This window comes from Tenrec ecaudatus, chromosome 16 (genome assembly GCF_050624435.1).
Source record: "Tenrec ecaudatus isolate mTenEca1 chromosome 16, mTenEca1.hap1, whole genome shotgun sequence".
In the NCBI taxonomy this organism is placed as follows: Eukaryota; Metazoa; Chordata; class Mammalia; order Afrosoricida; family Tenrecidae; genus Tenrec; species Tenrec ecaudatus.
This window is the reverse complement of record NC_134545.1, coordinates 112,286,992-112,306,067: the sequence shown is the minus strand read 5'-3', so window position 1 is coordinate 112,306,067 and position 19,076 is coordinate 112,286,992. Positions and strand designations below refer to the sequence as shown.

At 60.0% G+C, this 19,076-nt stretch overlaps 1 protein-coding gene across 1 annotated transcript in view; it reads right to left on the bottom strand.

Annotated features, from left to right (window-relative positions):
- The window catches only part of INPP5A (inositol polyphosphate-5-phosphatase A), a 122,013-nt gene that overhangs the window by 2,220 nt on the left and 100,717 nt on the right, over positions 1-19,076 (bottom strand). The window contains exons 9-13 of the mRNA XM_075533881.1: positions 17,616-17,700; positions 7,649-7,744; positions 7,168-7,242; positions 4,825-4,898; positions 705-816 (exon numbers count right to left, since the gene is read on the bottom strand). Coding sequence (XP_075389996.1) covers positions 705-816; positions 4,825-4,898; positions 7,168-7,242; positions 7,649-7,744; positions 17,616-17,700 — 442 coding nt within the window. The remainder of the gene's footprint in view (positions 1-704; positions 817-4,824; positions 4,899-7,167; positions 7,243-7,648; positions 7,745-17,615; positions 17,701-19,076) is intronic.

The window sequence follows — 19,076 nt, the reverse complement described above, 5'->3', positions numbered from 1 at the left end:
GGGGGCGGGGGGCGCCCCTGCGTTTTCAGAGGTGTCCAGGGCGCTGCTGCAACCAGTCTCCTCTGGGTCAGCCGCTGGCCCGTGTGACAACAGCCACCCGGTGGGACGTGAAGGCCCCCGTGGAGCTGGCAGGGCTGCCGTGCGCGGCACATTCATCACATGCCGCATGGTGATTGACAAATTACAAAGCAGCGTAAAATTGCCGTCTTCAGCTGCACAGCACTGAGACGGAGAAACAAATGACGGGCGGCGGCAGCCCACACCTCGCTGAGCACTGCTCACACGTCTGCCGCCGGCTCCGCCCCGCGGGCCCCTCTGCGTCTCTGGCCCGGGCAGCACATGGGCCATGACGGCGGTGCCCGAGCGTGGTGTGATGGATGAGGCTCAAGGCTGCCTATGGCAGTGTGTCCCCACAATCTGCCCCCAGAGGGCCTGTCTCTGTGGGCACCAGAAGCTGATGGCTTCACACTGGGTGGCAGCTGAGCTCCCAGGGTGCCAGGCTGGCCTGCGGGCACTGGCCCTGCCCACTTTCCCAGACCCCGGGGGGTGTACATCTCAAGGCCACTTGTGAGCCCCTCCACCTGCCGGGGCCACTGCAGGCAGAGCGTCACAGGTCAGGCTGGGGTGTGACACCTGGGTGGCCAGCCCGTCCCCTGGCCCGAGGGCTCGGCCCTGGGAGCAGCGTGGCCCTTCCCCTGACTTACCCTCAGAAGCAGCTCCTTGGCAGCTGGGGACATGAGGATGCGGTCACACCAGGCGGGACAGCGCGTGTTCATGTACTGCCTGCCCTGGCTGCAGTCCTCGCTGTAGGGATAGCTGGGAGACACAGGAGGCCGGGCTCAGCACGGGCACACCCCAGGGGCCTGGGCTCTGGCACTGTTCAGATAAAGTGCTCCTTAAAGGGACAGTGTTCCTATTGTGCGTCCACAGCTGCCTGCATTCCAGGACAGGGGGGGGCAGGGACAGCAAGCACGCAGGCAGCTCCTGCTCAGCCGCTGGGGGAGGGGAGACGCATGTCATACATGCCCTGTCCCCAGGCTGTGTCCACCCCCCCTCAGTGCAGCAGCACCTCCCCAAGGCTGACAGTGGACCCGGGGTGGGGTGCATGGGAGGGGAAACTCTTGATAGTGAGTGGGCCTCCCTGGCACCTGGGCAGACACTGAGGGAGGGATCCCATTTGTAGGAAAACAAACGAAGAGATAGAGGAGAGGCTGGCAGCAGCCAGGACTGGGGTTGGAGACATACTGGTCCCCAACCCAGTGGGGGCCCTGCAGGGCAGGCCCTGAATGGGTACCAGGGTACTGTGTGGTCTGGGGAGCCCCATGGGTCGCTCCAGTTAAGGGACCAGGGTTCAGGGACCAACATGGCTGACCCTGGCACGCTGTGAGTCCCTGGGGGAAGCTGCGGGGGAGGGCCACACAGGTCACAGTGGGATCAGGGCTGGCTGGCATGGCGAGGGACACACCATTTGCCTGACTGTGTGCAGCCTTGGAGCCACTGAGGCTGCAGGCAGACACCTGCTGGTGGATTGAGATGGAGGCTGGCTGGTGGCACGTCAGAGAAGAACGTCAGCTGAGTCGCCAAGCCCTGAGGCCAGTGTGGGACCCGTCACCACTGTGCAGCCTCAGGAAGACAGGTGTCTGAACACATGTGTACACGGATGGGCGAGGAGCCACGCTGGACCTCTTGGAGGGCTGGCCGGCCATGAAGGGGCCAGCATCTCTGGAGCACTGTGGCTGCTGAGGACAGTTGTCCCTGCCAGGAGCAGGGAGTGGACAGAGATGCTGGTGCCCTGCCCATGGCACACACAGGCAGAAGAAGGTGCTGCCAGCCACCCCTGAAAGCGACAAGAAGGTGGGCCGGGCACTTGCCACGGCAGAGTGATTAATGTGGAGACTTATCTGAAAGCAAAGCCAGTCGGGGGCGGGCCCGGGAAGCCAGCTCGGGTGCAGCCATGCCCCTGAAGGGCCAGGAGATAAAGCTAACAATTACCCACCTGTGCTGGCTGGCACACACCCTGCCCTGCCCTCAGCCGTGTTTTCTGGCCAGGTGTCCAAGTGTTGACAGCCCAGGGGCATGACCCAGGCAGGGGCTTGTCGGCTGGCCAGTAGTCCACAGACCCTGCAGACAAACTGGCTGAGGGCAGTCACGTATCCGCCGGGGGTCTGCAGGGGTAGGCCACTTGCTAAGGAGTAACTGATCCCAGTTACGCTAGCTAAGTATTGCTCACCGGCTAGAGGCCAGCAGCCCCAGGAATGTCAGCAAGGACAACCAGCCTGTCATAAAAACTGGCAGGGACCATCTAATGTGACAAAGGCCAACATCCAAGGCCTGGTTTCAAGAACAAGTGCTTTCTAAACTCCTCCAAAGCCGAGGAGGCCACACAGCATGCAGAAGCACAGGCTTTAGCCAGGCACTGACAGCGGGGCTTGGTGGAGCACTCAGCAGCTCAGAGCACTTGGCGCCCCTGTGCAGACCCCGTCCGAGGGCATCACTGCCCTCTGGGCCCCTGGTGCTGTCCCTGCGTGCTCTGCCTAGGTTGAGTGACAGCCTGTAGGCTGGTGACCTGTCTTCCTGAGCATCTGGATTTGTCCAGGAACAAGGTGCATGTCTTTTCTGGTGTTAACTGTACAATTATATCCAGATTATCGTCACAGATGCAAATTCTGCTGAAGCTTCAGGCTACAGCCCCCAAATGTTTGAAAGGCCTCTGACCCTTGGTCGTAACCCAAGAGGAACCCCTGAAGACCCCTTCCTTCGGCCAGGCTTGTTCGAGCAGCACAGCCGTGTCACAGAAGTAACCGCGTCAGACCCTCCGCCATGGCTCGGACTGAGAGCCACTCTGCAGGTCGAGGTAGCTCACCGGGGTCCCAGAGCCTGTAAATACTTAGGTGAGATGACAGCCTAGCCTTCTCCCAAGGTTCTAGATAAGGAACTTCAAAACGCTCATGGAAGAAGTCAATGACTCCATTTTCCCACCAGCTTCCTGTAGCTCTTTTCTTATTCAGAAGCTGGAGGCTGGCCTTTTGTCCTGACTTGGCTCAGTCAGCCTTGTCTTTCTGCCATGGAAAGTTGATTTCGGGAAGGCTGGCTCCCCTCAGTAGAGTGTCTCTGGGACAGCACGTGCCTTGGACTCTGACAGGCAAAGAGGATGTGTTCACAGTGCTCAGCCCCCTCAAGCCTGAGCTCTTGGGAAGGGAGGGAGAAAGCAGCTTCATGGTGCCACTGGGGACGCTGTGCGGGGATGTCGTCTGTGTGCCAGGCGATGCCACGGGACGCTGTTCATGTGCTGGACAATGCCACAGGAGGCTCTTCCTCCCCCCTCCCCTCAGGATCAGGATCCTGTCAGTGGACCTAGCAAGCTGGCTGCTGCAGTTCAGTTCTCGGCGTGTGGATGTGTAGGGGTCCCTAAGGCAGCCTGCTAGCTGAAACGTGCTTACAGAACCCACAAAGACAGTCTGCAGGGCTCACGGAGCACCACCTCTACTTGCAGGGGTGCCATGGTCACAGTGGGATGAGCTGGCCCCTTCAGAGGAGACTGTTTGTGCACTTAATGACCACATCTAAGTTTTCAAGGAAAAAAAAAATCAAAATTCTGAAAACTCATTCCCCCTGTAAGATTGGTGTCTCAGTACTTAGAGTTTCTGATGAGATTGCGGTCTCCTGGTGCGGGGGGACCTGAGGGGAGGCTGAGATGTGAGGTCCGAGGTGAGGGTGAGAAGGGACGTGTGCGGGAGAGTGGAAGGGGACTGTTGATGTGAGGCCGAGGGAGATAAGGCTTGGAGGTGGAGAGGCGTGACGTCTGAGGGGAGGGTGGAGCGGTGTGTCTGAGGTAAGCTGACATAAAGTCTGAGGAGAGGGTGTGGAGAGACTTCCGAGGTAGAGAGGGCAGGTGGTGATGGTGCTACCACCTGTGAGACCCACCGTTTACTCCCCAAGTACTTAGGCTTTGCTTTTATTCTAAAGCGATCAGTACTTTCAGAGCTAGGCCTCACATTAAAAACAAACTGGCATCTAGCTGGGCAGCTGCTGCAGGCGGCTTCGATGATGACCTGGCCTTCTGGAAGGGGAGTTTAGACCTGGCGGGTGGTGGGTGGTGCAGGGCGAGACCATCTACAGCAGTGGGTGCTTCGGGTGCGCAGAGCAAATAGAACAGAGTCTGGAGAAGGCCAATGCTCCCTGATGGGATTCACTCTCCAGCCACTGAGGACGGCTGGTCGTCCCCCTGCCCCAACCTGAGGGCAGCTGTCTCTGTACACAGAGCGCTGCTGGGCACACCCACAGCCATGTGGGCAGTCCTAGTCTGCTCTCCACTCCCTATGCTGGCAGCACCTAGTGCCTGCTGCCGAGACGGCCTGCCCCTCAGGATGCTGCCCGCAGTCACGCAGAGAAGCCACGTCAGAGGCACCGGCTCCTTGGCAAGCAGCACCTGCTGAGTCCCCAAGGTCAGGAGCCTGGTCATCTGTACTGAAGGCCTCGGGGTCCTGGCCTGTGCCTGCGCCCACACCAGCCCTGAGGGGACGGGTGACCACACTGCAGCCCTGGCTCCAGTCGCCATGGCCTCTCCTGTCTGTCCTCGGGGAAAAGGGCACACCCCAGCACAGTGGCCGTGGCAGCATGGGTGCCCCTGCAGGCACACCAGCCTGTTTGGAGCTCTGAGAGGAGGAGGGCAGGAGGGGGTGGCCTGGCTCTGGGGGCCCCAAGTGTGTGTGCATGGGGCGGCCACACTGTCTGCACACAGCTGCTTGTGGGGACAGACTCACAGACAGACAGGGAGGGGAGAGGTGGTGAGCTGGCCCCCAGGACAGGCAGCGTGGTCCTCACCTGGGGGGGAACGAGATGTCCAGTTCGTACAGTCTGTCTTTGAAGACGGACAACTCTTTGTCGAACTCCAGGAGCTAAAGAGTAAAAGACAACGAAGAGACATCACTGTATTTCCGACGCGGGTCCTGGAGGTGCTGAGGACCAGGACCTGTGCCTCCCATGGCACAGCACTAACACCCCACCCCCGCACCCCATCTCCAAGGTTTCTGGGTTCTGCAGCCATGAGTTCGGCCGCTCACAGGTGTTCTGTCAGAGGCTGGCCAGGAGGGCCTTCGCTGCGCTGCACCCAGGGCTGGGTGTATGACACAGGCCGGGTTCCCAGCAGGCACCTCCTGAATGGGCACTTCTCTGGCATCTCCAGGGGGCGCCACACAAACTCCAAGAGCCTGCAGGATGGGCAGGATGGTGGCACACAGAGCGCCCGGCGCGAGTGAAGGAGGTCACAGCGTGCTGACCACAGGCCTATGTCCTCGCAGGTGGGCCCAGAGGCGGCCTCCGAGCAGACACCCCACACTGGCCTGTCTCCTCCTCTCTGCTACCTCATAAATCATCCCCGAGCATTCACTCAGCAGGTGGGTGACCGTATTAATTACTGAGACCCAGCCCTGGGGCCTCTTGCCCACTGGGCCAGAGGCCACGCCAACTAGTTATGAGGGCAGCCCAGGGGCCCCAGCAGCGGTCCCTGCCTGCGTACCCTGCATGGCCGGGTAGCAGCAGTGCTCGGAGTGGAGCTGTGATGGCCTTCAGGTGGGTGGTTTCTGTGGTATCACCTGCCTCCCATTCTGCCAAAGCCTCACCCAAAATGTAGGAGTACAGGCCCCGAGGCGCTGGCACCCAGAGCACGGGCCCCTGTGCCGGGAGAGGAAGCCTCACCGTCATCGCGCTAGGCCAGCAGGGACCCTTCCCAGGTGCCCAGGTGCCTCTGGTGCCTCGAGCAACTGCAGCAATAAGGATGGCTCCCAGGGGCCTGCAAGGCAGGCAGCACCAACGTGTACTTGTGTGCATGCTTACAGGAGCGAGTCCGTGCCAGAGGGTGAGTGTGCATGTAGACACACGAGTATGCAAACGTGTACACAGGGGGGGCATATAAGATTATGCATTTGTGCCCACGTGTGTGCATGGTTGTGTCCATACCCACATGTAGGTGTGTGCCTGCGTGCTTAAACGTGTGCACATGCCTAACTTTCAGGGAGGTGCCTGTGAGTGTGCACACGTGTGCGTGTGACCCTCTTTGTGGGGGGCTATTGGTCTGACACCGACTGTGTCCAGCTTCAGGAAACGCTAGGGCACAGAGCTGCTGGGCTGGTGTTAGCGTGGCACATGGGAGAGGATAACTGTGCTAGGACTTTCTCAGGAACTGGCCAGTGGAGGGCAAACAACAGTGGGGGCACGGGGAACAGGAGGCCCCCAGGAGCAGAGTGGGCAGCTGGGGACTGGAGCATCCACCACGTGACAGGTTGTCCCCAGCCCAGGTCCACCGGAAGGCCACTCTGAGCCCATACTGGAGGGGCTGAGTGCCCTAACCTGCCCCTTGAGAGGGTCTGCTGGTGAGAAACTGAGGGATGAGATTCTGAAGGAAAATTAAGTTCCGCAAATGTGATCAACGATCCTGCAGGTACCACAGAACACTTTCTTGGACCCAAGGTAAGAGAGACACGCCAGCTGGGGACAATGACAGAGCAGTCGCGGCTCGTGTGTCCCGTAGATCAATGCATGTCGGGCTGAGCCACTGCTAAACACACAGCCAACATCTCCATCCAACAGGCTGCGCGGGCGCCTCCCAGCCCTGCCCTGGGACAGCCTCGGGAATTTAATCTCTCCAAAGCCTCACCAGGGCACTCCATCCTGCGCCCTGACAACCACGCCTATAATTAATTATACAACTTCGACGGGCTATCGACTCGACAAAGCCATGCATCATAGAAAAAGCCAATGGCCACGGACACATTCAATCATGTCCCAACCAATGATTACTGCTCTTAAAATACAATAATTATTTCCAGGAGCCAGCTCGAATTAAATTCCTGTCAGGCGGGTACAAGACCGCAGTGATGAAGGAGGCGATGGATTTTGGGGGTGAGCCTCATAGGCACATCTGTCCTGAGGGCGGGGGGTCTGAGTCGGGGTCAGCGCGGCCCGTGTGTGGGTGACCACAGTGGCTCCCAGTGTCCACAGCACTGCCGGCACACCACCTGTGTGGCCAAGCTCCCTGCAGCAGTGACATGGGACCAGTCAGCTCCGTGGGCTCCTGGAGCCTGGGCAGCCCTGGGTGCAGAGCGCTGGGGTTGTGCATGGGGTGGCGCTCTGGGTGCACGTAAGGAGGGCGCCTGCTGCTCCACTCACCGCGGTGCCGTTGTTGTCCTGGAAGACGTCCTGGTTGGAGTAGTCAAACAGCTTCTTCTCCAGCTGCAGCATTACCTGCCGGTCAGAGGACTCCATGGAGGGCCCAGCGCCACCCTCCTGGGTTGGCCCATTGTGCCTGAGGGCCCCCACACCCTGTTGCTGCTCCTCCCCATGGCAAGTGACAAAGCACTCAGGCCTGTTACCAAGAGAACCACCTACCCAGGCCTGGGCCGTGGGCCAGCACACGTGTACCCAGTACCTATGGGCTAACACACACATACCCCTGAGTAAGTCCATGTGGCCATGCGTCTTGCCACGCCCAGCACACACAGCTCCCCCACCCCAGTACATCCAGGCCAGCACGTGTGCGCCCCATGCCCCACACCCAGCACACACAGGCCAGCATGCGTGCAGCCCCCCCACCCAGAACATGCAGGCCAGCATGCGTGTGCCCTGTGCCCCACACCCAGCACAGGCCTACCTTGCGGTCGTTGTCTGATTCACGAAATATCAGCTTCACCACTTCGTTGGTGTCGGCAGCACGGACAGTCTGCATGGTGGCTTTTGTGCAGAGGGTCTGCAGAAACAGACAGGGAGGGTCAGGCAGTGAGGGTGGGGAGACGCTTCCTAAGCCCTTCTGCAGGAAATGCCCAGAAACGGCAGCTTCCTGGGGACAGAATGCAGCCTGGGTGACAGGGGGCCGAGCAAGAGGAGGGGTTGACCACAGGGGCTGGGGAGGGCTGTCTTGGGGTAGGACAGTAGACTTACTGTGACTGCAGGTGAATCATACCTCAGTAATACTGGGGGGTGGGGTGGGGGGACGGATTTTACTGAAAAGGAATCTTAAAGACCATCACAGCACAGAGGGTTTAAGTTGCCTATGAATTTTGTCTTGGAGGAAGACATGCTGCTCCAAGTCCAGGTGCACAGGAGCCGTGGCCTGGGGATCCCTGAACCACAGAGGGGGCGCCGTGGGACCTGAGCAGGGCTGGCATGGAGGCCCAAATCTGTGGACCGCCTGGCTGTGAACCCCCAGACCTCACCATGCAGTCCCTGGCCATTAGGTGCTGAGGGGGTGGGGAGAACTGCCAGCAAGGTGGCCCAGGCTGGGGCATTGACATGCAGGGCACGGCCTGCTAATCGGTCAGGCCCCACCATGGCTTCTGCACTCATGTGTCAAAAGTCAGCTCGGTGGCAGTGGGATTAGAGTAAGCACCCAAACACCAACTCCGTGAGGCCCCACCCCCACCCCAATCTGGGGCCTGGGGTCAGACTTCCATCCAGATGCTAATGGGTTTAAGTGGCTTAGCTGGCTTCCCCTGAATGGGGGCCCCTGGGGCTCGCAGACACCATTGTCACCTCCAGGGCTCCACTCAGGACATTCAGGGTCTGCCTGCAGAGACCTTAACTCCAGGGACCCGCAGGATAAAGGTCTGAGCCGAGGACAGAGGCCCACGTGCCGCCCACACCCCTCCCCCAAGACCTCCCCTACAGGCTCACTGGGGACCAGCGTCTTCCAGTCCCAAGTCCGGAGCACGCATGCAGAAACACTGCTGGCCATTCCAGACCGCCCACACATGGGCGGGACTTTCCTCTTTTGAAAGGAGGAAAAATATCTCAAATGCTGCTGCTGCTAAGGAGCCCCATTACTGTGCCTGTGCCCTCTGCTGAGGCTGAGCCCTGTGGGGGGGTGGCCTGTCAGCCCTCCAGGGAGGGCGGGCTGACAAGACCAGGGGAACTGTTAAGTAGCTAGCATTAAGGGCCTGGGATGTCCACTGGCGCATGCCCAGGAGAGCCAGCAGAGGACAAAGCTGGATTTTCCCGCTGGTGGGCACGATGGGCGTTACACCTGGATCAGCCCACCTGGGCCAGGTGACTGCAATTCAGCCAATGGGATCGGCCTGGGGTCGTTCACCACGCCTCCCCCAGGAATCCTTGAAAAGGCAGGAACAGAGAGGGAGAGGGGTTTTGTCTGGTCGACTTTGTGGGAAGAAAATTTGGGAGAGAGATAGTCTCTGCCAGGCTGCATGGTCAAAGGAATCCTATGGGTGCCACGTAAAACCTGAAGCTTCTTTTAACTCTCATTAAATTCACTTGGATCACGAGCCAGGTTTCGGCGTGAATTCTTTATCGTGCGGAGCCAAGGAGCGAGGTATAAATCTAGCCCGGAGAGACAGACCTTACATAAGCTGTGGGTGAACAGCCTGGGGTGCGTGCACTCCTTACCCCTGGACCCCAGCAAGAGGACCTAGTCCATGCAGTCTTCAAAGGAGTTGCTTTCAAAGCCAACTGAATTGGCTCTGATTTCTGACTTGGGGGCAGTCAGAGTAGTGGGGCTAGCCCATCCCCAAGAGAGCAGGGCAGACCCCCACTTGCTCCCTGTCTGGTTCCCACCCCAGGAAGCAGCACCTGGACTCTGGGCCCAACCTGGCTCCCTCCCCTGCTCCTGACACAAAGAAGCTAAAGCCATGTCCAGCAGCTGCCCTCCCCCTTACGGCAGCGGGGCTGAGGCTGGCAGCCAAGCTCAGGTGGTCTGGGCTCACGCCTGCCCCAGCTCAATGAGGAGAAAGGTGTCCAAAGGGCCCTCCCGCCATGGCTCTGGTGAAGAGTGGCCACGCCTGGCCCTGCCTTTGGGTTTCCGGAGGCTCTTGACCCCTGCTGGCCGTGAGCACTGCACACCGCGCCCAATGTCAGCGCAGTGCCAGCACGGCCCACTGCCCAACACTCGGACTGTTGGGGCTCAGGTCCCAGTTTGGTCCCTACTTCACCAGCTGCCAAAATTCTACATGCAGGAAGAGGACTGGGATTTCTACTTTGAATCCCCTTAAAACCATGTCCCTGTTGAGTTTCCACCCTCAGCACCCAGTTGCTGGTGAGTCAACCCAGCCCTGTGCCCCAGCCTGCCCTTGCTCTGCGCCTCCGGCTCACCCTGACTCTGTGAGGGAGCTGGGTGTCAGAACATCTGAGGTGGGCTTTCTGTCCTTTAGGAGCCTGCTGATGGATGCTAGCCTGTGACCTGGGCCTGTGTGGCCCTTCCTGGGACAGTTAAACTGATGAGTTTTCCTGAAGGTGACAGCAGGACTGTCCACACTACCATCTGTCACCTGTGCAGGTCAGTCCTCACGTCCTCTCTGTGAACTGCTAGTTTTCCAGGTCTCCTCTGCTTTGATGAGGAAACATTTCAAAGCACTTGTTTGGATACTAACATTTCCCTCTTACTCTCTCGGTCACACACACACACACACACACACACACATTCTCTCAATCACATGCTCTCGATCATTGGCTCCCTCAGATGCACACTCACTCACTCACTCACTCACTCCCTCACACACTTGTTCATTCTCTCATCTCACTCAAAGTCACTCTATACGCTCCTCTCACTCACTCTATACTCACACTCACTCCGTACTCTCCTCTCACACTCACTCCATACTCTCATCTCACACTCACTCCACACTGTCCTCTCACACTCACTCTGTACTCTCCTCTCACACTCACTCTGTACTCTCAACTCACACTCACTCTGTACTCTCCTCTCACACTCACTCTGTACTCTCCTCTCACACTCACTCCATACTGTCCTCTCACACTCACTCCATACTGTCCTCACACTCACTCTGTACTCTCATCTCACACTCACTACATACTGTCCTCTCACACTCCCTCCATACTGTCCTTTCACACTCACTCTGTACTCTCCTCTCACACTCACTCTGTACTCCTCTCACACTCACTCCATACTGTCCTCTCACACTCACTCTGTACTCTCATCTCACACTCACTCTGTACTCTCATCTCATACTCACTCCATACTGTCCTCTCACACTCACTCTGTACTCTCATCTCACACTCAGTACATACTGTCCTCTCACACTCCCTCCATACTGTCCTTTCACACTCATTCTGTACTCTCATCTCACACTCACTCCGTACTCTCCTCTCACACTCACTCTGTACTCTCATCTTTCACACTCACTCCATACTGTCCTCTCACACTCACTTCATACTCTCATCTTTCACACTCACTCTGTACCTTTGGCTTTCTCGAACTTAACCCCCAGTCACTTAATCACACAGGTAGGTGCCTTGCTCCCACCCCTCCCCTAAACCGTCTTTCCATCACCAGGGCTCTTTCTCTACAGAGAAGCAGTGAGGACAAGGGCTGAGGACTCCGTCGGGGTGGGTGGCAGACAGTCTCCGTTGAGGCTCTCCAGAAGCCAAGGAAGCAAATCCCGGATGGATGGCTATTCTGTTCTGGGCCCTCTACCTCCGGCCCCTGGCCTCAGGTGGTGCCTTGTCAGGAAGAGGGCCTGCTGGCTCCCTCCTCTTCATTTACAGGTCCACCGCCTGCCTCTCTCAGACCCCATTAGGAGTGTTTCCCCATGAAGTCTGCGCCCCTTGATGCAGAGCGAGGGGTCCTGGGGCAGGCGGAAAGGCCTGACTCAGAAGCCACAGTTCAAAGGTCTCTGGAGGAAGCTGGCAGATGCAGAACGAGAGGGGACATGGCCCATCCAATCTCCTCTTGACAGGCACTTCGGTCTCTCTGCAGTAAGAGGTGCGAGCTGTGTGGGGGCCTCCCCGGGGCTGCTCTGGCCCCCTCCCCCTGGAGAGACAGAACAGAGTGGCCGGTCTAATCCTGACCCTGGTCAGCAGGGGGTCCTGCTGGGCACATGTCTGGTCCAGAAAACAGGGAGCGGGTCCTCCAGGTATGCCAAGGCCTGGGAGCTGTGCTGACTGCCTCCTCACTCAGCACCCATTGGGCCGGGGCAGAAAGTTTCCAACAAAGTAGCGGGGACCGCCCTTGCTCACAGGACGGCACCCAATGTCTCCACAAACCAGCCACTCCTGCTTCCTCCCCAGGCTCCCAAGGCCTTGCTCTGCTGGTCACCCCGCCATGCCCACCTGGTGTGGAGCCACTGGTGAGGAACCAGCAGAGCCCAGAGCCTGGCAGGGGGACGGGAAGAGGACAAATGAATGAAGCGCAAGGGCCAGCCTGCCGGCCCCTCCACACCGCACCTGCCTGCGCCGTCGGCAAGGCGAAGGGTGCAGGAAAGGCCGGCATACCTGGAGGTGAGGGTCACGCACACCTGTCCTGCCACAGCAGGTCCGCCTGTGCCCTGCGGCCCCCTGGGCCTGGCCCCAACTGTGCTGCAGACCGCCGCTGCTGGGTGGGCTTGCAGTACATTCTAACAATTTTTCATGCCCATCCCTCCCAACATGACCCTGCTCGGGGCTTTTATCCCAGTGACGACTTGGGGCAGGAAGCACGCGGCCCTCTGACAGCGTGAAATCAGAGACAAAGCCTGCGCACAAAGGGCTGAGCAGCCGGCTTTGCCTGAGCCTGCAGTGCAGGAACCGGCGGGTGCAGCAGTGGTGCCTCTATCCTGGTGGACACCAGGAAGGACACAAGTGGCCTGGCAAGGCTGGCCCCAGGAGGCCAGTTCTGCCCTTCCTGACCCAGGGACAATGGGAACTTCTACTTCCAGCAGCATGGTTTACAGGTCCCCTGCCCACAGGGAGAAACACAGATACACCATGTAAGTCAGCGTGCTGCCCCAGGAGACAATGTGCCCTCTGCCCACAGCAGAGCTGGCCGGCACATGCTGGGTATGAGGGCCAACGGAGGGGGCACAGGCCAGGTGTGGGGGCTGAGAGGGCAGGGAGCAGACTGAGCCCTGGGCTCTCTGTGCTCCACCAGGAAGCGTCGCCATGAAAACAGCCCGAGTCCCTCACGCAGCAGCGGTGGCCCCGTCACAGTCACAGAGGTTTCCTCCGTTGGTGCCAGCAGAAGATCACTCCCCTTGAAACTAACGGCCTGAGCAGACCCCGGAAGACAACCAGGCTGTGGAGGACAGTCTGAGCCCTACCGTTTGTGGTCCCTACAGTGGATCACCCTGCTGACCCACTCCAGACAGCCCCCTGCCTACTCAGCCATACCAGCCCCCGGCAGCCCTCAGGTCGCTGTGAGAGGCTCGGACTCGGCTGCCTGCCACTGCAGCAGTGGAAAACCAAGAGCAAGAGACTTGCCTGTGGGATAGGCAGTGGGGGCCCTCAGTGCCAGGCCCCAGGAGGGCGAGCAGGGACCCTGGGGCCGGCTGGCGACATGCCTTCCGGTGGTAACCTGTGTGCCGGCGACACTGACTGGGGCCCAGTCACACTGCCAAGGGCCAGCAGGGCGGCCTGTGCCCCCAGTCAATGGGCCCCTAACTGGCGACCCCTCCCTCGGGGCAGCAGGGTCCTGAAGCCAGGCAGGGCTTGGGCAGGGCTCTGCTCCATCAGGGTGCTCTCTGGACCCTGTCCTGCGGGCCCAGGTGGCATGCGACCATGTATCTGTCAGCCACGGGCAGCTGGCTCTGGAGGGAGGCACCACCACTGTTCCCAAAAACCCATCCATCTCCGTCACTGCCAGCAGGGCGCACGCAGGTGTGGCGCCAAGAGGCAGGCATGCCAGCGGCACTGTTGTTGCTGTCACCGCGGCGACAGCCCAGCTGCCAGCACCCACACCGCACAGCCTCTCGACACGCCTGGAGGCTCCCTCGGTGCTCATGCGCGCCGTTCGGGGGTGCCCGGGGAAGCAACCACGGCATCAGCTCAAGACCGGCACCTCTGTTCTGCTCGGCGAGCACACCTGCACTGAGTGGTAGCGGTCAGCAAGGCTGGCCCAGCATCCAGCCCCACCCAGGCCGGGCAACACAGCCCCCGCCTCCGCAATCTCCATTAACAGGCTGGGCAGCATGCCCCTCCTCCTCCCAAGGATGTCTCCACGTGTGGGCATGGAAACATGCCCCCACATAGGTAGGGCAGCCCTCAGCAGACATCTCCACACCCAGGCAAGCTAACATTCCCCCGGCCCACCCACACACAGAGCCCCCTACAAACTGGCCAGTCACCCTCTGCAGCTGGCCCTCAGGAGACGAGCAGTCCCTTGATTTGGTCCGGCCTCCAAGGCTGGCTCTCGGGCATCGCGTGAGGTGGAACTAATTAGCCTCCCATGAATCTCCCACGGCGCCCAGGACAGGGAGCGGGTCAGTGTGGGCTGCCCCACTGTGCGCAGCAGAAAGCAAGGCGTGGAGCTGTCCAGGACAGAAGCCTGTAGGCACAGATGTGGCCACCGCTGAATCCTCAGGGAGGCCAGGTCCTATGGAGCTCTCATGCTCTGGGGCATCTCCACAAGGGCGCCCCTCAGGCCATCCGTGCCCGGGCGCTGCACCCTGAGCCTGACAAGATCACACAGGTGTCCTGTCTTTCCAAGCACCAGACAGGGTCACACACTTGCCTCTGTCCAGTACTGACCACCCATGGCCCATGGCACCTCTGCCCCACGTCTGCGCCCACAGAGGTGCTTTCTGGGAGTTTTTCTGCAGTTCCCACAAACGTCAGCATGGTTTGAGAGCAGTGCTCTCCATGCTAATGGGCGGCTTCCTGTCCTTCGCAGGGGCACTGGAGGCTGGGCAGAGGCCAAGAGGGCTACTTGTCTCCCAGGAAAACCGGTCAGTTAGTAAGGACGGACTTCCCTCCCCTGCTCTGAGTATGCCAACGGTGCCCAGCCCCAACTGAGGTTCCTCCCATGAGGCACCATGCTGTCTGTTGGCAGCAGCACTGGGCACCCTGGGCTGTGGGCGAGAAACACCTGCAGCCTTGGGGACTGACCCTGCACGGCGACTGCCTGCCCACTCAGACCAATGCCCAGAGGGGCAATGTTCAGACTGTTCCCCACTAGCACAAATGTGCACACATACATGCCAACACATGCCAGCTCCAACGTACACACATGCCAACACCAGAGTATGCAGGCACCCCCCAGGACCACATATACACGCTTTCCGCTGGTGACTGGCCCCAGAAGCTCCACAGAATACTGTTGGCTGTGAGAGAGGGCTGAAGTGGGAGGAGTCTTCCTCGAAGGTTCCAGAGGCATCACCTGGAATCCTCCCTCCCGCCACTCTTGCCCCAGGAGCGCTACTGATCCCCATTCCTCCAACAACACGAACGCAGCTTCCTAGCAAAACGATCAATAAAACTCAAGATTAAGACTAACATAAAAATGTTTACGCTGTGGCAGACCACTAATGTATTGTTCCTCCTCGGGGAGGGGGAACCACCTACATAATGTTTACTCTTATTTTTATTAGCAATTAAGCAGCTCGTTGCTCTCTGGTTGCCAGTGTCCAAGGAGGATAGGCTGCCTGGCTCGACCTGGCAGAAGTGGAGTGCATCCTGCTAAACTTCCTGTAGGCACAGCTGAACCCTGATGTCACAGGTCCCGGCGCTGACAGCAGGCATGGAGGAGCCTGGTCCAGAGGGCAGCAGGGGCTGGAAGCGGGGAAGTGGGTGGCCCTGCACGGTCAGCAGGCAGCACTGCCTCGGGGGCACTTGAGAAGCTGGGGGAAGAGTGGCAAACGCCAGCTTCCACCAGCTTGGGGCCTGCGTGGGGCCCCCCTGCCTGGAGGACCCCTGAATTTGGGGCCTGAGCGGGAGCCCCCTGCATGGAGGAACCCTGAGTTTTGGGCCTGCATGGGCCCCCCCCCTGCCTGGAGGACCCCTGAACTCCGGGTCTGCATGGCCCCCTCTGCCTGGAGGACCCCTGAACTCCGGGTCTGCATGGCCCCCTCTGCCTGGAGGACCCCTGAACTCCCGGCCAGCACAGCCCCTCTGCCTGGAGGACCCCTGAACTCGGGGCCCGAGTGGGGCCCCCCCCTGCCTGGAGGACCCCTGAACTCCGGGTCTGCATGGGCCCCCCCCTGCCTGGAGGACCCCTGAACTCCGGGTCTGCATGGGCCCCCCCCTGCCTGGAGGACCCCTGAACTCCGGGTCTGCATGGCCCCCTCTGCCTGGAGGACCCCTGAACTCCCGGCCAGCGCAGCCCCTCTGCCTGGAGGACCCCTGAACTCGGGGCCCGAGTGGGGCCCCCCCCTGCCTGGAGGACCCCTGAACTCCGGGTCTGCATGGGCCCCCCCCTGCCTGGAGGACCCCTGAACTCCGGGTCTGCATGGGCCCCCCCCTGCCTGGAGGACCCCTGAACTCCGGGTCTGCATGGCCCCCTCTGCCTGGAGGACCCCTGAACTCCGGCCAGCGCAGCCCCTCTGCCTGGAGGACCCCTGAACTCTGGGCCTGCGTGTCCCCTCTGCGGTCCTCCTTGGAGATGTGCTGCATTCCAAAGGGATCAGCTATGCGGTGTGGTTGGAAACCACTGTGGGAAAGATGTCACCATCTGGTCACTCGAGCACATGCTGGGTCTCTGGTCTCAGGTGGCCACTCCAGGGTGCGTCAGAAACAGTACCAATGTCCACACCTCATGGGAAGGACTAGAAGGAGGGACGCATGGCTGGGCAGCCCTGAGCAGCATCAGGTGCAAAGGCAGCCAAATGCTGACAGGTGCCCACACCAGGACCTTGGTTTCCACCCTAATGAGCAGCCCAAGAGGAGAAGGGGAGCCAGCTGACCAGTGGCCGTCTCGGGCCCCATGGACAGTATGAACTCCCCCTTCATTCCATGAAGCTGACCATTTGCTGTCTCAGGTCCCAAGGGATGGTCTCAGTGGCCCCTCCATTGGTGAGGCTGGCCAGTGGCCATCTCAGACCCAGGGGGATGGTCTGAGTGCCCCTTCCTTTGGGAGACCCATTGGCTGAAACACAGTCAATGAGAGACATGGGGGCCTGCCAGCCTCCATCCTGGGAACGGCTTCCAAGGTCAAGGGAAATAATCGGGCAGTCCTGATGAGCTACACGCATGGGACAGAGTCACGTCAAGGCCCCGGGCTCTCATTTCTCTCACAGCCACTGTCACCTCAAGTGGCCCTAGTGTGTGCCGAGCACTGTCCCTACCTATGGTGTATCAGCAGGCTCCCTACTGCTAGCAGGGCGTGTCCTAGGGGCCCCAGGTCCCATGCAGGGCTGGAGGGAGGGTGTCCTGGTCCCCTGAGCCCTGTGCATCTCTGCACCCTGAGGCGTACAGCCAGCATCTCAAGGCCTAACGAGGGCTGGGTGTTACCATAACAATATCTCTGGAAGAGCCCAGCCCTTCAGAGACCCCCAGGTGGACTTCCCCGGTCCTGAGCTGTGGCTTTCCTGTCATTTCCTGGGGCCACATCCCGACTGCCACATTCCCAGCCATAGCCCCTTACCCAGGCAGGTCCCCCTCTCCAAGTTGCTCCTTCCCTGCTGGCACCTATCACGCCATCCCACACCCCCACCCTGAGTCAGCAGCTTTCCAGTGTCCTGCAGTTGGCAACAGAGCCCACGGCACCAGATTCCAGGCTCAGGGCGCTAGTAACCGGCTGTCTGACTGAGGGCGACGGCAGCTGGCTCCCAGCCCCCACCATGGCTTCCCCGGGGCTGGAAAGCCTGTGCCCTTTGGGAGTTCCTGCTGTAAGACACAGCTGAGGAACTGCCCCAGAGGCCAATGCCCCTCCCACCTTTGTCCATGAGCCCAGGGGGCCAACCTACCTCCACCACAGACTTGGAGTCCAGGCGGAAGTTGAAATCACCAAAGACGAAGTATGCCACTTTCTCGAACCTCTGGTCGCAGATCCTGGCGGGAGAAGCAGATGGGTTAGTAGGTATGCCCACCCCGCCCTGCCCCATGGGCGCACGCCCTGCTTCCCCACCGTCCATTCATGCGTCCTTGCTGCGTTCCACGCCGTGCCCAGCCCACAAGTCGGCTCTGAAGCACTGGGCCCTCACCCAATGGCACCCAGCACTGCTGGTCCTGCACCGCCCCCAGGGACTCCGACCCACGTTCTAGGGTATAAATCACTTTATTCCCCATGTGCCGCAATGCACAAACGTCCAATCAGTGGACAGACAGGTGGCACCCTGGGGTTGGGGGGGGAGAGCAGGTTCAACCCTGAAGAGCCTGCTACAACAAAGGGGAGAGGGGCCAGAGAAAGGCCTGCCTGGTCAGGGGAGGGCTCTTTCTGGATCTGAGAACAGACGTGGCAGGGAGCTACCCAAGATGCCCACAGCCCCCTGGCCTCTGGCTACCCCAGCCGGGGATATATGTTCACTCTGAATGTCAGGTCATTCCCACAGTGACAACGTCACAGCACCCAGGCCTTCCTAGCCAGATGCTGCCTGGCCTCTCGACCATCTCCCTTCCCAGTGACCATGTGGCCCAGGGCCCCTGGGCTCGAGGTCAGCAGGGTCTCCAGCTATGCAGTCTAGGGACAGTGCTTTAGCAGACCCACTCTGGGATGCTAGCTGCCACCACACAGTCACTCGTATGCCTGCCTCCCTGGAGGTTCCTTGGAGCAGGTGGTGGAGACTCCTGCAGGCCTGGCCCGCCCCCACTGCAGCCCACCGCACAGCATGTGCCCTGGATGGGCATCAGGGGCCCTCCAAGCGAGGGGACGCACAGAAGGCCGTCTTGGTGTTTTTTCACACAGGCAGCTCGGTTCTCCCTGTTGTACAGAGAGCTCCACGCTGGGCATCACAGGTGGGAACTCCTGAAGTCCTTGCACGGCCCTGGATGCCCCCAGAACAAGGCTGAGGTTTAACCCTGGCCATCAGGAAGCAGCCCTGAGGCCTGACCCCACTGCCCACCGACCATGGGGGGCTCTCTGCTCTGAGTCAGGCCTGCCCTGGGCCTGAGTCCAGGAGCTTCTTGGAGGCCCATCACCCATAAGCCACGAGCCACTCACATTCACTTCACTTTCTTCCAATTCAGACGAACCCTCGCCTTGCTCCTCTCTGCGTGGCTTTGAGCCGAGAGGAATCCCATTGGGAGGGAGGCTTCTCTGAAAAATTACCTGTCTGCTCTTCCCCACCCGCGTGTGAGAACTGCCACTCCCACCGGCCCATAGGCGCTGTGCTTCCCACTGTGGAGGGCCTCACTGCAACTTCTAAAAACAAACCATCTCAGCTAATTCCATATTCCACTGACATCTCACTTTTCCTGCCAAAGTCCAT